Below are 19,591 nucleotides of genomic sequence, written 5' to 3'. Positions count from 1 at the left end.
AGCAGTTGCTTGCATAGGTAAATTATAACAGTTGACATTCACGTATAGCTTTTCACTTATTAAAATCTGATGGGCTTTTTTCTTTTGGCAATTGAAATACTGATGCACAGCAAAGTTAAGAAACTGGCTCATGGCACCGACTGTGTCAAGTGTCTTGGCTTTCAGACACAGAACTGCTCCACGGATTCTGCAAGATACCACTCGCCTTCAGTGAGAGAAGTTATTCGTAAAGGGAGTGGAATTGCCTACAGAAGGAGGGGGGGATTTTAACATCACTGGAATTGTACCAGTATTGTCTTGACTTATGAACAATGGCAACCAAAAAGATGTACTAGTAACTGAATAAGGTTATTTCTTTGTTCCACGGTCCTTCATTACCAGTGATGTCTAGAATCACTCCCTACCTACACATTTAGCAAGACAAAGGGAGCTCCCTGCTGCCATTCCATTTCCAGCACCTTCCTCCTACTTCTCATTCTGTATTACACAACCAGATTTGGCAACATTTTTCCCTAACAGAGATGAAAATTGGGTGTTCTGACTCAAGAACAGAAAACAAGAATAATCCAAGAATGTCCACGGAGCTCTACTACATACTATAAATGAAAGCAGCTATTGACCCAGTGCTCATATGAAGTGATCCTGAGACATGATGACACATGGGTAAAAACTATAAAGCCAACAGCAATTTTCAAACAGTGCTTTCCAGATTCTTTGGCCTTACATAGATTATGTTATCATTGTTTCTGCTGGAGACACTGTAAAAGTAAAACCATCCATACCAATCTGCCCAGAGGACAACTCACAAAAACCAAGTGAGGAATAGGGTAGTTGTCCATTCGCACATTTGTGTGGGGCCGCCCTAGGAGTGTGGCAGTATTATGCAAACATTAGCTTCTTGCTTAATTCATAAACTTACTTCAATTCAAAGCAACAATTTACTTGCGTTTGCAACTGTTATCAATTTTGACCCAGCCTTTTAGAAAGGGCAATGCTGTATTATTTCAATATCATCAACTAAATACTTGATACTGAATGCACGTAAATGACAGTAATAAACACTCAAAATTCCTTTCAAGTCCTTTGCAAGCAATTTTCTTTCAGCACTGTAGAGTATCAAGATTTCAGGCTGTCAGTATCATTCTATAGACTTTCACACTACATAACATTCTCCAGTGAAGTAGAGAGGTTCATTAATAAGAATTTATTAGCATATTTAAGGGATATGCAGTAAATCTTTACAGCACAAAGCTACAAATGGCTCCATGTTCAGTCCAAAGCGTGCATGCTACTTCTTAGAAGTGCATGGCAAGCATCTTGTGAAAATAAACAAGAGGAAAGAAAGTTTTCCTCCCCCAACAAGAAGGAAACTTCTGAATTATCAAATAACAAACAGTAGAAAAACTGTATTTTGGGCAAACCACGTCAGCTCCAAACAATTTTAATAGGCACCTACTGTGGCTTCTGGAATCATCGCGGCATGCATATCTCTAGCCATATTGGATTTCTCTTTCAGCTTTGACTGGAGTAATGTGTGTTCCATCACACCAATTTGTATGTCCATATGAATGGTTTCTTGCTTCAGTTTTGTTAAGGCCTGTTTAATCTTCACTAGAGGAGCTGTTGAAAAAGAAATACATATATATAAACAGGGCCGTTCTGGCAGCTACTTCACACAAAAGCATTATTTTCTACAATTTACACCTTAAAATTGAAGAGCTGAAGGAACAAAAGGGCATTCTACTCCAAAGACATGGTTGTACTGATACGTCATTTTTAATATGCAAGACGCTTTAAAGATAGAAATAGGTGATGACAATTTTGCTGTCTTCTTGACATCTAAGATCTGCATAAAGATGTGCATCAACATTGAGATAGGTTTGTCAATGATGTGTTTTGGTCAGCTGAACGCTTCATGCTGATACTTTACTTGGAGTTTGACAGAGAGCTGAAGTCACATTCACAACTTACCTGTGATAAGCTATTAAACTGGGTTGTGCTCCATACTTTTGTTTCTCATTCCTCACTTCCCACTAATATCACCAGAGGGGGGATACTGCTGCATCATAGTCCTCCTTAGATGCTATCCTGACCTCTTGGCCACGCCATAATACAGAAAAGATGTTGCGAGGCAGGCAAGCAGCTCCCTTGCAGTGAGGCAAGGATGCACTAAATTTCCTTAAACAATAACACTTACAACTACTTTAACTAAATTAACTGCAATGGTTACAGTTAAATATGGATATAGCTTGCATATTTAGCCCTACTCTAACATGTATCAATTTATTTCTGCATTCATATTCCTTCAGCATTTGCAACAGAATGCATTCATCAGCAAAACCCCTCAAACAACCAAATCCCGAGCCTGAAACAAACAAACTCAAATTGTTATGCAGTTTTGAGTATTAAATAAGTCTAAATATCAAGACATCAAAATGAATTTTCTCACTGACTCCAGCCAGCCATAGTCAGGGAATCTAACAGCTACCGCCAGTAACTATTTTAGAGCAAAAGGGCTTGAACCTGTAATGTGATTATTTCTCCCAGCGGGTTGATAACTATTCCAATAACTATTCCAAGCAGAGACAAACTCCTTGTTCTTTCTTCCAGTGTTTACAAATAATTTACCAAAGGGGGAGATCCTGGCATCTCTACCTTCTGCAGGCTTACGAAACCTTTTCAAAGAGGTTTAGACTCCTCATTGTCTTAGATACCTTTTACCATTTTAATATTGCTATTTCAGGCTAGTCACTCACTCTGGTCTAGTTTTGTTTTTCTTTTATAAAGGCCAAGTTATGTAACTGTCACTGAGAAAATGGGTGTTTGGTTTGAGGCAAAAACATACTTACCACCATCAGTCATACTGCTTCCTTTCTCTTCCGTTTCCTGCTTTACTCTTTCCAATGCTTCTGTAATCTTAAAATAGATTTTTTTTTTCTTAAACCAGATGAATTTCAAATAGAAAAAAACCCCCCAATATAAAGTTCTCTGCTGACTAACTGCATTAGTTAAAAAAATGAACTAATCTTTGTTGTTGTAAATGGAGGAGCAATTCTTGTCCAAGCTTAAGCAAAACTTAATTTCAATAAACTATTGCTGTACAAATTACAGCAGAGAGAGTAGCAAGTTGGCCAAACAGCGTGGTGTTACTGCGACTCTGCAGATCCCAAAACAGTGAAAACAGTGTAAGTGTTGCAGTATGATGGATGGCAGATTGGAAGCAATACCCCCACAGACATTCGCATGTACATTTGTTGAATCTTTGTTCACCAAATGACCATGCCAGCTTTCCTTCTGGAAGCACAGACACATTATAAACCTGAAGTCATTGTACAGTACTCTCTTTTTCAAGCTTAAAGAAGTAAGTGTGAAATAGAAAGAAGCTCTAATTATGCAGCATCCATATACTCTGATATCTTTGCTAGAAAACTGATAAACTGCTGTATTACCTACTGCAGCTGGACTAGAGGGTTGTTGTAGATCCCTTCCAACAGACCTATTCTATTCTAACACATCTCAAACTTGCTTTACAATTTCCAGCACATTCTTATAGTGTGATCTCTTTTACGTGGCTATTCCAGTTTATAACGTGTCTAATGAGTAAAGTGGGGTTTTCAAACCCAAACAACAGAGCCATTAAAAATATGATTTCCGAATTGGACAAAGGGTTGAAATATTTGTCAATCAGGCAATAGATCTGAACGAGATGCCACGAAACACTCGACATATGGAGGCAGCTAGGAAGAACCTTCGGATTTCTCTTTAAATTTGTCAGGGCACTGATTTAAAAAAGAACAACCAAAAAAACCAAACAAACAAAAAAGAAAAAACCCCAACCAAAACCCCCCCAAAAAACCGAACAGAAAACCAGTTTCAGGTATTAAGATAATTTGACTAATACGGAAAAGTTACCATTTAGTCAAATATTTGCTTTTAAGTGCTTGGAAGAGGAAAGGTTCAAATGATTAATTTTAACTCAAAGGAAGAGTTAAACTTCCCTTCTTACAAAGAATTTATGGCCACAACTTGATTAATCCTCAGTAATCCTAGGATACACGTTCTACAATACAGAACATTTCCCATCTTTTACAAACTGAAGAAATTAAGATCTCACAGTAGTTTGCCCAATTCGCAAGTTAAAAATCAATGGCAGCCCGGGTTTAAACATTAGGGACTGGACTGTATCACATCCACTAAACAAACAGATTAACAGAGAATAAATCAGAAAGAGCCGAGTTCATAAAACTGCAAACACTAAATACCAACTCTGGTTTAAAATAAGCAAAAGAAAGATGTGTTTTACCTCAGAGAGCACTTTAATCCTTTCAGTTACTCCTCCACTTCCCTCCTGGTACTTCTCTTTAGCCTGGAAAGAAACAGGGATTTTGCTGTAATGACAAAGCTGAAGAAATGCATGCAGATAGCTTAGAGAGAACACCCAAATTTGCTCTCACACATCCCAATTCTAGAAACTCTCCCACAAAGTCCCAGTGACGTTAACAGCACTACACATATGACAGGACAGGCCTGAAACATCAGCCCCTGTAATGACTACCTTTCTGTTTGAGAGATAATTTAATTTCATTAAAGCAGTTTTAAGACTTGTAATAGTCCTAATACATACAGAATAAATATGTTTTCCAACCATTTACATGAAGAAATAAACATAATTTACCAGAATACAGGCAGAATTGAGTCCTGCAAACCAAGAACACTCCTTTGTCAACAGCAAATTACGATCTTGCAGTTTCTTAAAGTTTAACAGTAAGGCAAACAGAAAGCACAAAAGGTCAAATCCTGCTAGCCTTATTTTGACATCGTACCCACGAACAGGAGGGCTAGCCAAACGGCAGCTTCTACAGGCCTAGGGGATCCTAGGGGATCAAAAAGCTTCTCAAACAGCACTCTTTTGGCATAAAAATCAAATGAAGCGAAGAAGTAATCAGAGTGCTTTGTGCACATTAGCACAAGTAATCAATGTAAGAGATGAGTGCTGGACTAAGACTGTAGTTTTCCCACTCATCACAGATGGGTGAACTTCACAGGGAAAGCAGAACTAGCAATTTACTAGCTGCTCAAGATTGGCAACAGATTTACGTATTATCCAGGCAAAAAAACCCATTTACTTTCCCCTGTAGAACAGTTGAATAAAAACTGCTAGGTTAGCTGAAAACTATATAATTTGACAGAAAATCAACATTTCCTCTGCTTTAAATCCAACACAATTCACCAGCTAAGTCATCTTTGCCTTCACTCTTAATTAATAGCAAGTTAATACTAGAGAAGGCAACAACAAAAGATCAGTGCATTACCTCACTCAGCAAGGCTTGTGCTGAACGATACTCTTGAACCAAGTGCTCCAGCTGATTGTTGATGTATTTTTCCCTGCTATTGATCTTTTCCAATGTTCTGCTGATTTCATTATGGAGTTTGTCAAGGTAACCCTAGAAAATCATATTGTGAGTTGAGAGTATACAGATAATACACAAAGGGTATTAGAATGGTGCTGTAATTAAGAAAGGATACAGAAACCTACAAGTGAGAGAGGAAAATAGTACAGAAATGCTGTGTTTAGCCAACAAAAGATTATTCCTAATGTGTTCTAGTTTGCCCACATCAAACCCGTGTATTTCAAGCTCTACTGCTTCCATCACTCACCCTCCATTAATTATAAATGTCAATGACAGTAAGTTAGTCTAACAACAGCATTTGACCTATTAGATTTTATTTACCAGCACTTGTTTTCAGATTGTGTTACTCTATTATTCTATTTTACCCTCTGTAGCCAGGATGTACTTACGATAATGCATATGGTTAATGAACCCTAATATCTCTGATAAACCTCACATATACAACTCTTTCCCACCAGGTATTTTGCCAGTCCCACTGTCCCTAATCACCATTCCTGTGTTTTACAGTGTTAGCACAGAGGAAGAAAATCAGTCTAGTTCTTAACATCTATCCAATTAAAGAGAAAAGAAAACCACTGACAGAGCAGTGAAATGCTCTGCACATACAAGACATACCCTAGTTTCTTTCAAAGAAGATTCAATTCCATCCTTATGCTGATGCATTTGATCTACATGAATCCTCCAATCCTGAAAAAGATGCCACAAAGTAGAACATAGGTCAGTACAACTTTTATCTTTCTCTGGTTACCAAACAAAAGGTGGCACGCAAGGCAGGGTCAGTTCTCTTTTATACTATTACCATGCATCATACTGCCAGCGCCATGTTCATATCCAGAGGCACTTGCTTAATGTGACACAATTTACAAACCTCCTAAATGTCACACGTGACACTCAGATCCATACACAAACACTGACATGTCTCTAACACCACAGTAGCTATGCTTTTTGGAGTCTGTTTGATCTTCATGGAACTATTTCTGTTTGAAACCACTCTGGGCACAAATATTGAAACTACTGATTACAGCAGCACGAGTTCACCTTATTCTTAGACAAAATGAGTGCTTCAAATGCCCAGCAAATACCAGTTCCAGATCTTCCTTTTCTACTCAGCCCCTACTATTACCAGGAGAGATAGGAAAGAAATGATAGAGGCAGAAATACCTACACTTGTTTTTTGATAGTGGGACAAAATTAGGATCAGGAAAATAACTTTCAGCTTCTAGGTCACAGGAATCATACATGGGCTCAGGGACGGGGGATGAGAAAAGCAGCTGGTTTAACTTGAGAGGTGGCATCTTTCACATACAAATCAATTCCAGTTCCCAAGGTTTGTGACCAATTTTTCCTTATCAGCGCAAACTTTTTACACCTCCCAGACCCAAAGCACAGCTGCAGACAGACTCAAGGGTTCAAAACAAAGCAGAGCAGCAGCACTGCAGAATTATTGCTATTTCAGTATTGAGTTTCTGAACACGCTAAAAACTGTTTTTCAGGTTTTTAAGGTTTTGGCACTGTACTGGTCTTGGTGTGGAAAAACCCAAAACCAAAAGCAACTCACGTTAATAAATCTCTATCACTTGAAATCAGACCTTAGGAGACTTTCTCGTAAAACAGGTACCGTAAGGATAGGCGGAAAGACAGTGTTTGCTCCAGTAGGAATATCTGGTGAAGGACTTTGTCAAAAAGGATGGCAAGCAAAACAGAGAGAGGCACAAAACTGACAGACAAACAATAACGGAGGCAGCAGACAGAGATAAACCTGGCCAGTTACAATAATGGAAAACGGCATGGGGACGGTGATGTTTGCATCAGTACAAATATCTGATCAAGGGCCTTATCAAAACAGGATGGTAAGGAAATGAGAGAGGGGAAAAAACCAAACCTAGGGAGAACCAGACCCATCGAGAAAAAAAGCTCATCAGTTACACTAGCTGATGGGCTTGACAGAAACTGCAAGCATCACTTCAAAGAAGGTGAACCTGGCCCTTGCAACTGGTAAGAATGCAAACCTGCAGGTTCTGGATATTCTGGAGAAGGGTAGGGTTGGTGCAGCTATGCAAGCTGATGAAGCAACATGCAGGGGAAGGGGCCTGGTGAGGAACAAAGCAGGGAAAAGAGGGGTACAAGAGGGCCTGGTCACATGTTAACTGTTGCCAGTCATTCCACTTGTCTGACTGAGCCCGGTGCCTGGTCACTGCAGTCTGGCTCATCTTCTTATTAAATCTTTAAAACTACATTTACGTGCAGTCACACTCTGTATCCCATGTGTGTATGAGTGCTGCCATGACTAAGTGCCAGCTGCTGGCGAGAGGGCATACGGGGCCAGCAACTGGAATCAGGCCAGGCCTGGAGGTGCCCCAAGCCTGTGGTGTCTGCAGGCAGAGACAGTGACAGGTCTTGGTGCCAGCTGCAGGAGGAGGTGAGGGTCCTGGCCACCAAGGCAGGACTGGCGTGTATCCCAAAGTCCACATACTGGGGAGGACCAGTGTCAGTAAAGCAAATACAGGACTCAGAGCCAGCAGCTGGAGTGGGACTGCTGGTGCCAGCTGATGGGCTGGGGACAGGCAAGTGTTTGCATTTTCCCTAAACCTGCTGCGCACGCATAAAATGCAACAGCAGACTTAAAACTGAACTAGCTGTCAAGTAGTAGGCCCTATATCCAGGCCTGGATATGAGGCAGGCACAGGGAACCCACAAATGTAGTGTCCTTAAGCTGAGAATGTGTGTCCATCTGTTTGCTGGCAAGCATCAAGCTGGACTAGCTAAAAGTAGAAGAGCAATGAAACAGTTAAGAATGCCCAGGATCCAGGCAGGGGGTCAGACAGAGAAAAGGACCACAGTTGAGTGAGCCATGAATATGCATGTGTGCACGTGCTTGTGAATCTAGAGAGAAGGCAGGGTGTGCTTTCACTACTGAACTTCAATCTTAATTAGCTGAAGAGGAGGAAGAAGGCTTGGCTGTCTATACTTGTATTTTATGGGAGTCCTACAAGTGCTGCTGAAGGCAGCGCCTTGTTTGTGGCACTCTGCATAGCTGGCCATGTCAAGGTCTTTTGTGCCTCTGTGTGATACATGCTCGATTTCACTACCAGTTGAACCTGCAAAAACAGTGGCTTTCATTTTCCCTGTATGTCCCTATACGAGTTTTAATTTCTTACTGTGAGAATCAAGCATCATGTTCTCTGTAACGGATGGGCTTGCCAAGAATCACAGAAAGGTGGCTCAAAGCAGGCAATTCTTCACATGAAAGAATGCAGTATAGTGTAAAACAGGCAAGCAGTTTAGCAGACAGTTGAGAGCTTAGCCTATTTTTGGCAAGATAATTACTTTTCATTGAATTTTGTGTCAATGCTGCAGATGGCTCCAACACCCCAACTAGCAGGTCACTAGAAACGAATAGTTTCGATACTGCACTGATCTGTGTGTGCTATACAAGCTCCTAGAAAGAGTGAATATGGCAATGCCAGGAGTAGGCCCTAGGTTTGCCAAAGATAAATAAGTATTTCTAAGATGCTCATTCTAGACTCATTGAAATAGGTTATGGAGAGAAATGCACATTTCTAAGAGGTAGGTATCTGGATAGGTGAGTAAAATCAGTTCAAAAAGCACCGACTCCTTTTTGCTAAACTGATGGAGAGCCCGTGATGACTAGATCAGAGGTACAGACCTACTTTCTTGTCACGTAAAGTTCAGCAAGATGAATGCCGTACAATCAACATTTCACGTGGTTGACAAGCAGAACAGTTTGAAGATAAGCAGCTCATCAGCTCTCTTGCAGGAAGATGTTTTAATCATCATCAGCTGCTAAACTGGACTGATGGTATAATTTTTCAAAGTGTGAATACCTTGGAAATGTTTAACAATTTAAGAAGTTTCCACTGAATGAATATATGGAAATAAATACATGGAAATAAGGTGCCCTGGAAGTAGCAGAAAAAAGAATTCTTATATAATAAGAACCTACTGAAAATTATTGCTTCCAGGGTCAAAGTAAATGACAAAGGTTTTGACAAGACAGTACTGCAGAGCCCATTATTCACAATATTTGGCACAGCAAAAGAAGATATGGTAAGGAAACAACACTGACTGAAATTATGCTTTAATCACCATGTGTACACACACAAATCCATTCTCACATACCTTGTTGTCAGTCCTGACTGTAACTTTCAGCTGTGGAAGCACACGTTCCACTTCCAGATTCCACTCTACCGCATCTGTCGTGGACTGCAAAATCTCTTCGTGCTTTGGAGTGTCATTCACGTCCTGTGTAAAAATCACAAAGCTTATGTACAAAGTATCATCAGTGAGAGCTATTAGAAATCGTGTTAGAATAGCTTACAGTATTCATATTCAGAAAAAAATATTTATATCTAGAATGATCTAACAGATTTCTTTAATAGCTTTCTTTGAATGCGTAAGGATTAGTAATCAAAATATTTTCTCATCAAAGAAAATGGAAAAGAATCAACTGTGTATAATAAGAAATTACAATCAATAGCAGAAATAGCTGAGGGGGGTTGTGTGTTAAAATCTGTTTGTGAAACAAATACCATGCTTCCCTAAAAGTCTGCAGTAATTTCTTGCAAATGGGTCCAGCAACCTTGCAGTGATTTCAGTTTAGAAACTGGCTGCACATTTCTGTTTCAAATAAGCTGATGCATTTCAGTTGGAATGCTTCCCCAAGTTTAGACTATAGAAAAGATTTTCAGACTTAAATACAACAGAAAGAAATCACTGCTACAGATGTCAAAAGCTCAAGAGAGAGGACTGCTGGTAACAACTTACTGATCCATATGTTTGCCCCTTTAGAACATTCAGGTCAATAAAATTTTCTTCATTGTCTGACTCTTCTTCCTTAAGAAAAGTGACAAAGTAAAACTTCAGTAAGTAATGTGCAATCCTTCTCCATCACTTCATTTTGCAGGAGCACAGGACAAGGAGTATTAAATTCTGTACTTCTGAACAAAACAAGATGTGAAGAGTTTACAGCAATGGAGTTTGTATTTACTTAAAATCTTATGAGGAGACAGTATCTGGGACAAGGTGCAAGATAAAAGCTAGCCCACATTTCCCTCAGGGAAAGTGTTCTAAAGGCATATTATTTAAAAACTAAACCAACCTAAACCTAAGCCCTCTCACACCAAATGGAACATCAGCAGTAGCTGGATAGTAACTGTTATTTCTTACGAGTTTCTGAAAGCTCTGCATTAAAACTAAAACCAAACCAAACCGCAACCAGATGCAAACACAGTTTTCAAGATGCTTTTTGCAATGCATCTTTGGAGCTACAGAATGATGCCACATTTTAAGCATACAAAATGATACAATTCAAACTGAGGCAATCGATTTGTTCTCTTGCCCATGACACTACACACTGGGCTGATGGTTTTATAGAATTCTCTATTATAGTCTCAAAATTGCATTTCTCAGTGACCACAGTCAGCTCAGAGACCAACACTGCATAAATAAAGTCAAAGATGCTATTTCTGTGCATTACCCTCATTTTATACTGAATGTCACCTGCCATTTTATCACGCACGCACTTCACCCTTATACAAGTTGTCCTTCTTTAGTTCTTCTGTGAACCACCTTTTAAACCAAAGTCAAATTTCATCATCCACCTCCTTTCTAGACAAATCATAAAAGCTGCAATAACACAGGTCTTAAGTAGAACCCTTCAAGACTCAGTTAGTAAACACGTGGGAGCTTATTCCTCTATGTCACCTAGTTTTTAACTAACAGGGAACACTTCATTTTCTTCTGGCATGTTTACCCCCAGTCCCCTGAATACCAGCAAGAAATTAATGGTGACTTGACTGGGACTATCTGTTGCTTAAAGGGCAATATATATTTGTGCAGCACTTAGAAGAACCCACTACAACACTACCATAACAACAAGACTAGCTGTCAGAACTGAGAAACCAAACTGTGCAGATTTCCTGGCAAACCCGGCCTCACTGGTTGTGAGGGCTACCTAAGATGGACTACTCAATCCCTAAGAGTTACAGCACTAGGCTTGCCTCTGTCAGCCACATCAGTTTTAGTCAGAAGAATCAAAATCAAAGCACAATCAATGAACCTCATTGTTAGAATTTAACTACTAGAAATACTGCTAAATTCAATCACGGATATAGCTACTACATCCAGGACACATCAATATATTGGCAGCAACAATGGATTGGTGAAGACATTTACACTGGCATATAATTAATACCCATAGAACCATTAGGAGCCCTAAAAAGCGATGATCCACTTGGTATAAACCTAGCTCAACAGTTTTATTAACTTACAAACTTGGAAAAGCTAACAGAAGTGCTAGCAAATCCAGAAGTTCTTTGTAGGGTTTCAGCTGTCCTTTACTTAACTGTTTCATCCCCACTTCCCAATTTAAACAGCTCAGACCTTAGTGAGACACAGAAAAGAGCAGACTGCTGGCTGTTTTCATATTTAAAGCTTTTAGCCAACAGCTTACATTTCGGAGGCTGGCCAAACACGCAATACAGAATGTCTCGTACTCTTCTTAGAATTATTCAAAACCTTTTGCTGTGAAGACTCCAAAGCTGATCAAAATGAACCCAGACATCCACGTCACAGTATGTGCATGTTGTATGAAAGCTAGGAATAAAAGTCTGGAATTTGTTTGGGCTGATAAAATTGAGAGGAATAACACAATACATAGGAAAACTGTGAGGAGAGGAAGAAGAAAAAGGAACAGTTGATGTTGCACACCTGTAGACTATTGTGGCGTACAAATTTGGGCTATAATCAAAACAATATGATAACATTACTGGTGCTTTCTTTCCAACTTTTATGACCTTTAATTTTTCCCAAGAAGTTGAAAAACATAAACGCAAAAAATGGGATAATTGTGGCATTTTCTACCCAGTATTGCTGGGCCTTAACACTCCAGAAAGCTGATGTCTCCTCAAGTAATTTACTGACACAGCAAGTGAGCACTCCCAGGCTCACAGCTTTCAGTCTTTGGGTTTTCATCTACATTTAGTTCGCAAAGATTCATCAGCTTTTTGGAGAAATCAGATGTGAAACTGACTTCCTTTTGTAATTTTCACTTTATCTTCAGCTAACTTCCCTCTTCAGAAACATCTTAAGTCAGCAGTAAAAAGACTCACTTCAATACTGACAGAAGCCTGTGAAAATGACAATGTCTTGTGATCACACTATGCTGCCAGTTTACAGTGAGACTCCATTCCTCATAAAAATACCCTTCTGAGAAAGTCAATCAGCAAGAAACAAACTTCTGTTCAACACCTATCCACCAGTAAGTCCTAAAAGCCTATTTGAACTTCCAGGTGTATTTCATAGGCTTCTTCCTAGACAACTTCACTGTAATTATTACAGATAAAAAGGAATCAATAAAACAGTTGATCCTCAAACATCACCATCTTGTTGGTAGAAAGTATTTCAAAGCACACAGAAAGGCTTATTCTGCAGAGTGGATGACGGGATATTACCATTCCATTAATGGAATATACAGAGATGAGATGCCATGACCTTTGTCTACAGAAACAATTCTGCAGCCTTTACTTAGGTCTTTGTTGGTGTTTTTAAACAAATGCTCCCTTTCCAGTAGTTTATTTCCATCTACTCTGTTCCCAGAACTTTAGACCGACTAAGTACCAAAGTTAATGTTTCCTATTTCACTGAAATCTGAATTACAATAGTGAGCACTCTATTAAGTAAGTGCTGGGCAAGTTTTACCAAATATGAGCCAATTCTGTGAACAGGGATTGAAGTTTGGTTTAACATCAACAGCTTGTATCAGTAGAAAACAAACAATTCAGAATCTATATAATTTTAATGTATGGTTAGATTCCACTTCACTTTACATTAACTATAAATGCACATAACAACATATGGTCTCTCCCAAAGAGTTAATAACCTTATCTGAAAGGAAACAGAAAAACTCTACAGGAAAGCTGATGATGCAGGAATGGAGATGCAGGAAAAAAAGGCAACTGAACCGCTAATAGAAAAGACTTCTTAAATAAAGACGAACAAAATGAGCTATGAGCAAATGTTTCCTCATAGTTGACCAATTACAATCAAAACTAGCCAGGTAAACCTACCACAACATCCTCTTCAAGCTTATTAAGTGTTAATTCTGCATCGTCTTCTGTTATTTCTTCTTCTTCTAGCTCTTCTGTTGGATATGCTGGCCTGAATTATTTCAAAGAACAGAGCTTTTAAACACAGTAAACGATAAATACCTCCGTGAATTGCTCCTAAGCAAACAAACCATTTTAGGAGAAGTATGGACGATTTGGGATATGACTAGACAAGTGATTAGTGTCTCGTAGTTAAATAAAACTAGCAGCCTTAAAAGTCTTTGTTTATCTGCCTTAAAAGTAAGGGTTAGTAACTATTCCAAGCAGTACAGTACATTCATACTACAGAGGCGTCTGGAGAGTAACTTTTGATTTGTTTTCTCTTTTGGTCTAATCTCTTAAAATTCAAGTGCAAGTCACCACAGACTTCTTTTCAGCCTGGAGCTGAATCTGCGTACTGAACAGAAGTAACAGTGAAGTATTTCCAAGGTAGACATTACATAGCTATATATGCATTTCCCCCAGACAGGGAAGAAGTGAAGTAAAGAACACTTACAGACATTTTCATATACTTGAAATTGTCTGCCATCTCATTTCTCCCAAGATTTCCTTCAGATTAAATACTCCAAGTTACCGTAGACTACTTGTAACATGATCGCATACTGTGTGTACCTCCATCTTGAGGAAGTCAAGAATTTAGCTATTGATTGATAGCACCTAAGAGGACATCAACTCAACAGTCAGATTAACAAGGAGTTGTGCATAGGAAAATGACCAAAAAAGGTCATCAGTCAAATCTTTATTGATTAGCTAAGTTTAGTAACAGCCCAAACTCATCCTTGGTGGTGACAGACTAAATTGTGTGAAATTGCAATAGGAACTAATTGGTCCCACTGCTTCAAGCCTAGTAGAATTCTGTATCTTACGAAACATCAAGGAAGACATTTATAGTCATCACTATGTTTTGTCTTTATAATTACAACTTACAAACAACGCATAAGGGAGAACTCTTAAAAGTGTACTATACCTTTTCCAGCTAAAACCAGTGTATTTCAAGGCTTCTTCAGCCAAACAATCAAGAACATAACACACTTGCTCTCCATAACCTGCCTTTAATTTTGAGGGAGGAAAATCCACAGGCCTTCCCTAAAATAAAGAGATATGCTGTTTACTAGTGGCTGCTCATCAATCCAAGTAACAAGATTTTTTACACTAAACCCAAAGCGTCCATCGTGCATGAAGATTTTACTAATATTAATTCACATTCTTCCCCCACGCGTTCCAGTCAGGCAAACATAAGGGAAAACAGAACAAGCCAAGGAACAGATGCTGAAGTCTTTAAGCACCTGGTAAAAGCATACTTATAGGAAGTAGAAGAGTCAGAAGGGAACTACATGGTCAAGTGTACAAGTGATGTGCTGGCAAGGTAAGAACTGCTACGGAGAAACTCAGGTACTGAGACTTTCAACACTGCCTTGTTTGTTCCTTGTTTTACTTATTGCTGTTCTGCAGAATAAGCATTTTAGTTTGTTATGGTTTAAGTCCTTTAGAGAACACTGTTCTTAACACCATTCACAGTTGCACCGCAGTGTAATTGTACACAGGATCATATTTCCCATAAGCTGATAAACTCTCCTGACCTTTGGGTTTGTTTTCTTTAATACTGAAAAAAATCCCAATAGTTCCTGGCAGTTTGTGCAACCTTTTACTCCTTGACAACAACAATAAAATAATAGAGGAAAACACGAACATAATTTGAAACCATTTCCTTCACCGTGAATTTTATCACTGACTGTGGCAGAAGCAGGATCACAAGCACTGTGTAAACTTCCCAGATAAAATCTTTGTAAATTATATTGCTATAAAAGAGAAACCTATGTGGCACTACAAGAAGGAAGCCACATTTAATCCATTTTACAGTATGTGGAACAAAACTAACTGGAATCATACATAATTTTGTAGTGGCAAAAAACCAGCAAGTACATAGAGACCATATAAACTTCCAGTTAACTAAATAACAAACTTCTAGATAAGAAAATCTGCCCAGTCCTTAGGAACAGCAGACAGAAGTGTGTCACTACTGTTGTTTCTGAAGGCGATGCACATGCTTGAAATACACTGGGGAAAACAGCAAGTTCGACACTTACAAACGATCGCAATTGTGAGAGTACGTTTGATATTATCGCATTGGGATCATCGTATTCTTGTGGCTGTTCGAAGGGATGTCCTGCTTTAGTGATGAGCCAGGCAGCAAGCATGCAGAACATGAAGAACTGCTCTCCGGGATTAGTGGGCAGTGCAAAGTAGTGCCTGTTTAAACAGAGGAAAAAGATGGTAACTATTTTGGGCTCCTGATGCTGTTACAGCATCACAGCAGCACAGGCTAGAGAGCAGCTTCTTTAACTGACTTTTTCAATGAGTGATCTATCTGAACCAAATTCAGGATGTCTTAGTTTCACACATAACAGAACAGTAGACTAAGTTTTCTACACGCAGCTCATGTTTGATTAAGCTAATAAACACCACCAGACTTCCAAGGAATCAAATGGAAACTGGGTACTGCTCTGCCCTGCCAGCAGGATCACACAGCTTCAGTTAACCACCACCAAACTAACATTTCACATAAGCACAAGTTACCCCTCCTATTTACCTCAACAGTCTCAAGTCATGATGAGCTCAACTTTGCTCCTATTTAAGGGATGCAGAATCCATCCCATCACTTCATAAAATACCACCATTAATTAACAGCCTATTAAGAGACTATGCCTCTTTAAAAATAATTAAAGAAATTGTGACAGCAAGTGACTGCAGGAAAACTTGAATGGCCCTTCCTTGAGGAAGGGAGACCAAATTTACTGAAGCCTCGTTGCTTGAAGAGATGTGGCCTCTTTCTGCATATTGGCTTCATCCATGACATTATGCACAGTAACTTCACCTCCTGTTCTCTTCTCAGCATCCTCACTCTTCCTGACAACAGCAATACAACCAGTTCCTTTTGCTCCAGCACTTCCCAAACCTCTTCCTCTTCCCACATTCCTCAGGAGCGGCAAGAGGCTGGTCTACCTAAATCAGTGCATTAGCCCAGATCAGGAGCAGGCTTTTGACGTCATCTTACCACCCATCCCCACCCACTGTGATTTGGATTGCTTTAGAGAGCAAGATACACAGACTGGATATTCTTTGGATCACACTAAATCGAAAGATGTGGTCCTAACAAGAATTCAGTAGTCAGAACACAGTCAGGCCCCCCAAAATATAAATCAGAAACAAACGCTTCCCTTTACAGACATGGCTGCTCACTACAGTGGACAAAGGTTTACTTCCTTGATCCAAATGTACTGATGAAATGACAGCTGGCTAAAACCAACCCACAGCCACTGCGCTCATACTCAAGCCTCTTTCCCAACAAGGTAATAATTTGGACTACTTTTTATCTGATACCAAAATGTTGCTATGGAAAGTCACACTGTGTGACAAGCTGCTGTGGAGCCTGGCTGAAACTGACACATGGATCTTAAAGTTACTTGGCCAAATGAATGTTGGGAGCATAGTGGTCCCATTTCCCAAGTTCTCTGTCTCCTACCATAATCATGAAACAAATATGTGTTAGATATGATAAAACCAGACTTAAACACAGTGGGGCCAGGCCCCCTTACACACACCCCACAAACACCCTGAATACAAGAAACGCATTTAGGGCAGAATTATTTCTTGCACAGATACGCTGGCACTCAAATACTCAACACCTACTGGGGGCAGGGAAGCTCAAGTCACTATTCGCTTTCCACACCCCACCATTCAGAGACACTTCCCGTTTCGCAAGCTTGAAGCCATGCAGCTGACTGGTTGTCACTCGGCTCTGTCACCCGAGACCCAGCCTTCCTTAATCCCTGCCACAGAGGCGGAACCGCCGGCCGGGGCTCTCCCCGCCGCACGCTCGCCTCTCGCCGCAGGCCTGCCCGCGGCGGGCCCCCACGCGTGGAGCTTTATACCAGGCGGCGCGATCCCCGGCCCCAGCCGCTCCCCCTCGCTCGCAGCCACGCGAACGCGTTCGGGGCCAGGCCGCCGCCAGCCGCCCAGGGGAGGGGGCGAGGGGCACCTGGAGAGCGGCCGCATGTTGTGGCGCCGCAGCGCCTCCTCCTCGTAGCTCAGCAATTTCAGCTTGTCCAGCAGCTCCTCCATCAGCACGAACATGTGATAGGCCGCGCCCGGGCCCCGCTCAGCCGCGCCCTCCTCATCCCGGCCACGATCCCGATCCCGGTCCCGGTCCCGGTCCCCCCCCGCCGCCCCGCTCTTGACCCCGCCGCCACCCGCGGCATCCTCCGCCATTTTGGAGCGCCGCCACCTGTAACCGAGGCAACCGGCCCTACCAATCCCCGCCTGCCTCGGCCTCGAAGCCCACCTCCTTGTCCAATCACAAGCTCCCCGCGCGCCGAGAGGCCACGCCTGTTCAGCGCTATCCACCAATGGAGGCCAGGCATGCCGGGGTCAACGTCCAATCAGCGCCTCACCCCTGCTCCCCATGCCGAGCGCCGCCGCCGCGGTGACGGGTGATGAAGTGTCGGGGTCTGTCGCTTCCGCTCAGTGGCGGTGGAGGCAGCGGCGCCGGGGGAAGATGGCGCCGTTACTGTGTTTGCCGTAGGGGCTGCGGGGTGGGCATCGGCGTCTCCTTTCACACTGCTTGCAGTGAAGAAAGCCTTGCGGTGTGGGGCCCGGCCCGCAGGCACCGCGTTTATTAAAGCTTTGCTGCTGTTCTCCGCCTGACGGGCCCCTTGACCTTGGCCTTGTGTACATAAGCACGGGGTGTTTGTGCTGGTTCTTCAGTGGAACGATTAGCCGATTTAATGCTCAGCTGTGAACATACTACACCATTCAGGCTGACAGGAGGAAGCTATTACGTGCTGGGTCTGCGCTTGTACCGCAACAGCCCCACACAACGCTCCAGGCTTGGGGAAGAGCGGCTGGAAAGCTGCTTAGCAGAAAAGGGCCTGGGGGTGCTGATTAATGGCTGCTGAACATGAGGCGGCTTGTGCCCAAGCAGCCAAGAAAGCCAGCGGCATCCTGGCCTCTATCAGCAACAGCGTGGCCAGCAGGGCCAGGGCAGTGATCATCCCCTGCACTGGGCACTGGTGAGGCTGCACCTTGAATCCCGTGTTCAGCTCTGAGCCCCTCACTACAAGAGAGACATTGAGGGGCTGGAGCAGGGCCAGAGAAGGGCAATGGAGCTGGTGCAGGGCCTGGAGCCCAGTGTGATGGGGAACGGCTGAGGGACCTGGGGGGTTCAGTGTGGAGAAGAGAAGGCTCAGGGGGGACCTGATCGCTCCGTGCCTGACAGGAGGATGGAGCCAGGAGGGGCTGGGCTCTGCTCCCAAGGAACAAGGGATGGGACAAGAGGAACCGGCCTCAAGCTGCACCAGGGCAGGTTTAGATGGAGCTGAGGAACAATTCCTGCCCCAGAGGGTGCTCAGGCATTGGAACAGGCTGCCCAGGGCAGGGCTGCAGTCACCGTCCCTGCAAGTGCTCACACACCGTGGAGACGAGGCCTCAGTGCCATGGGTTAGTGGTGGCCTTGGCAGTGCTGGGCAGTGGTTGGGCTGGATGAGCTTAAAGGGCTTTTCCAACCTAGCTGATTCCGTACCTACTGATAGCAGAACTCATGGCCTGAGGTGTGGTATTTACAGCTGGATGCTTGGAAAAACAAAGGGCAGAGGGGTTGTGGCTGGAGATCAGCTGGAGCTGCCGGCTGGAACTGGGTCTGGGGTGGTTTGGAAGAGAGCCAGCGCGAAAGCTGGTTCTGCCAGGAAGGCTGGAAACACCCATGTACTGCTAACGCCAGCAGCGGTATTTGAGGACACGCACTGCTTCCTTCTGCCTCCTGTTCATTGGGGTTTGGGGTTTTTGTTGTTTTCAGTTTTTTGTTTGGTTTGGGGTTCTTTTTTTTGGGGGGGAGGATTTGGTTTCTTTTGTTTTCTGACTTAGTAAACCATCGTCCCTAAAATACTGGAGTTGTTCTATCAGATTTTTTCCTACTAGAAACCAGCCATTTCTATTGGAAATCAAATAACGAACACCAGGCTTGAACTGCCCAGAGCAAGTGAAGCACTGGTGAAATAT

At 42.0% G+C, this 19,591-nt stretch overlaps 1 protein-coding gene across 1 annotated transcript; it reads right to left on the bottom strand.

Moving 5' to 3' along the window:
- Positions 1-1,441: 1,441 nt before the first annotated feature.
- On the bottom strand, positions 1,442-17,713 carry IFT57 (intraflagellar transport 57; the record flags this gene model as incomplete). Its single annotated transcript, XM_080613759.1, has 11 exons — positions 17,577-17,713; positions 15,625-15,787; positions 14,505-14,623; positions 13,499-13,589; positions 10,197-10,265; positions 9,552-9,674; positions 6,027-6,098; positions 5,313-5,444; positions 4,304-4,366; positions 2,850-2,916; positions 1,442-1,620 (listed from the first exon to the last, which is right to left on the bottom strand). Exons 1-11 carry the CDS (start codon positions 17,669-17,671, stop codon positions 1,442-1,444), a joined length of 1,173 nt encoding a protein of 390 aa, XP_080469885.1. The 5' UTR covers positions 17,672-17,713.
- Positions 17,714-19,591: the final 1,878 nt, after the last annotated feature.

This window comes from Psittacula echo (genome assembly GCF_963264785.1).
Source record: "Psittacula echo genome assembly, chromosome: 3".
Lineage (NCBI taxonomy): Eukaryota > Metazoa > Chordata > Aves > Psittaciformes > Psittacidae > Psittacula > Psittacula echo.
This window is presented reverse-complemented; position numbering and strand designations above follow the sequence as displayed.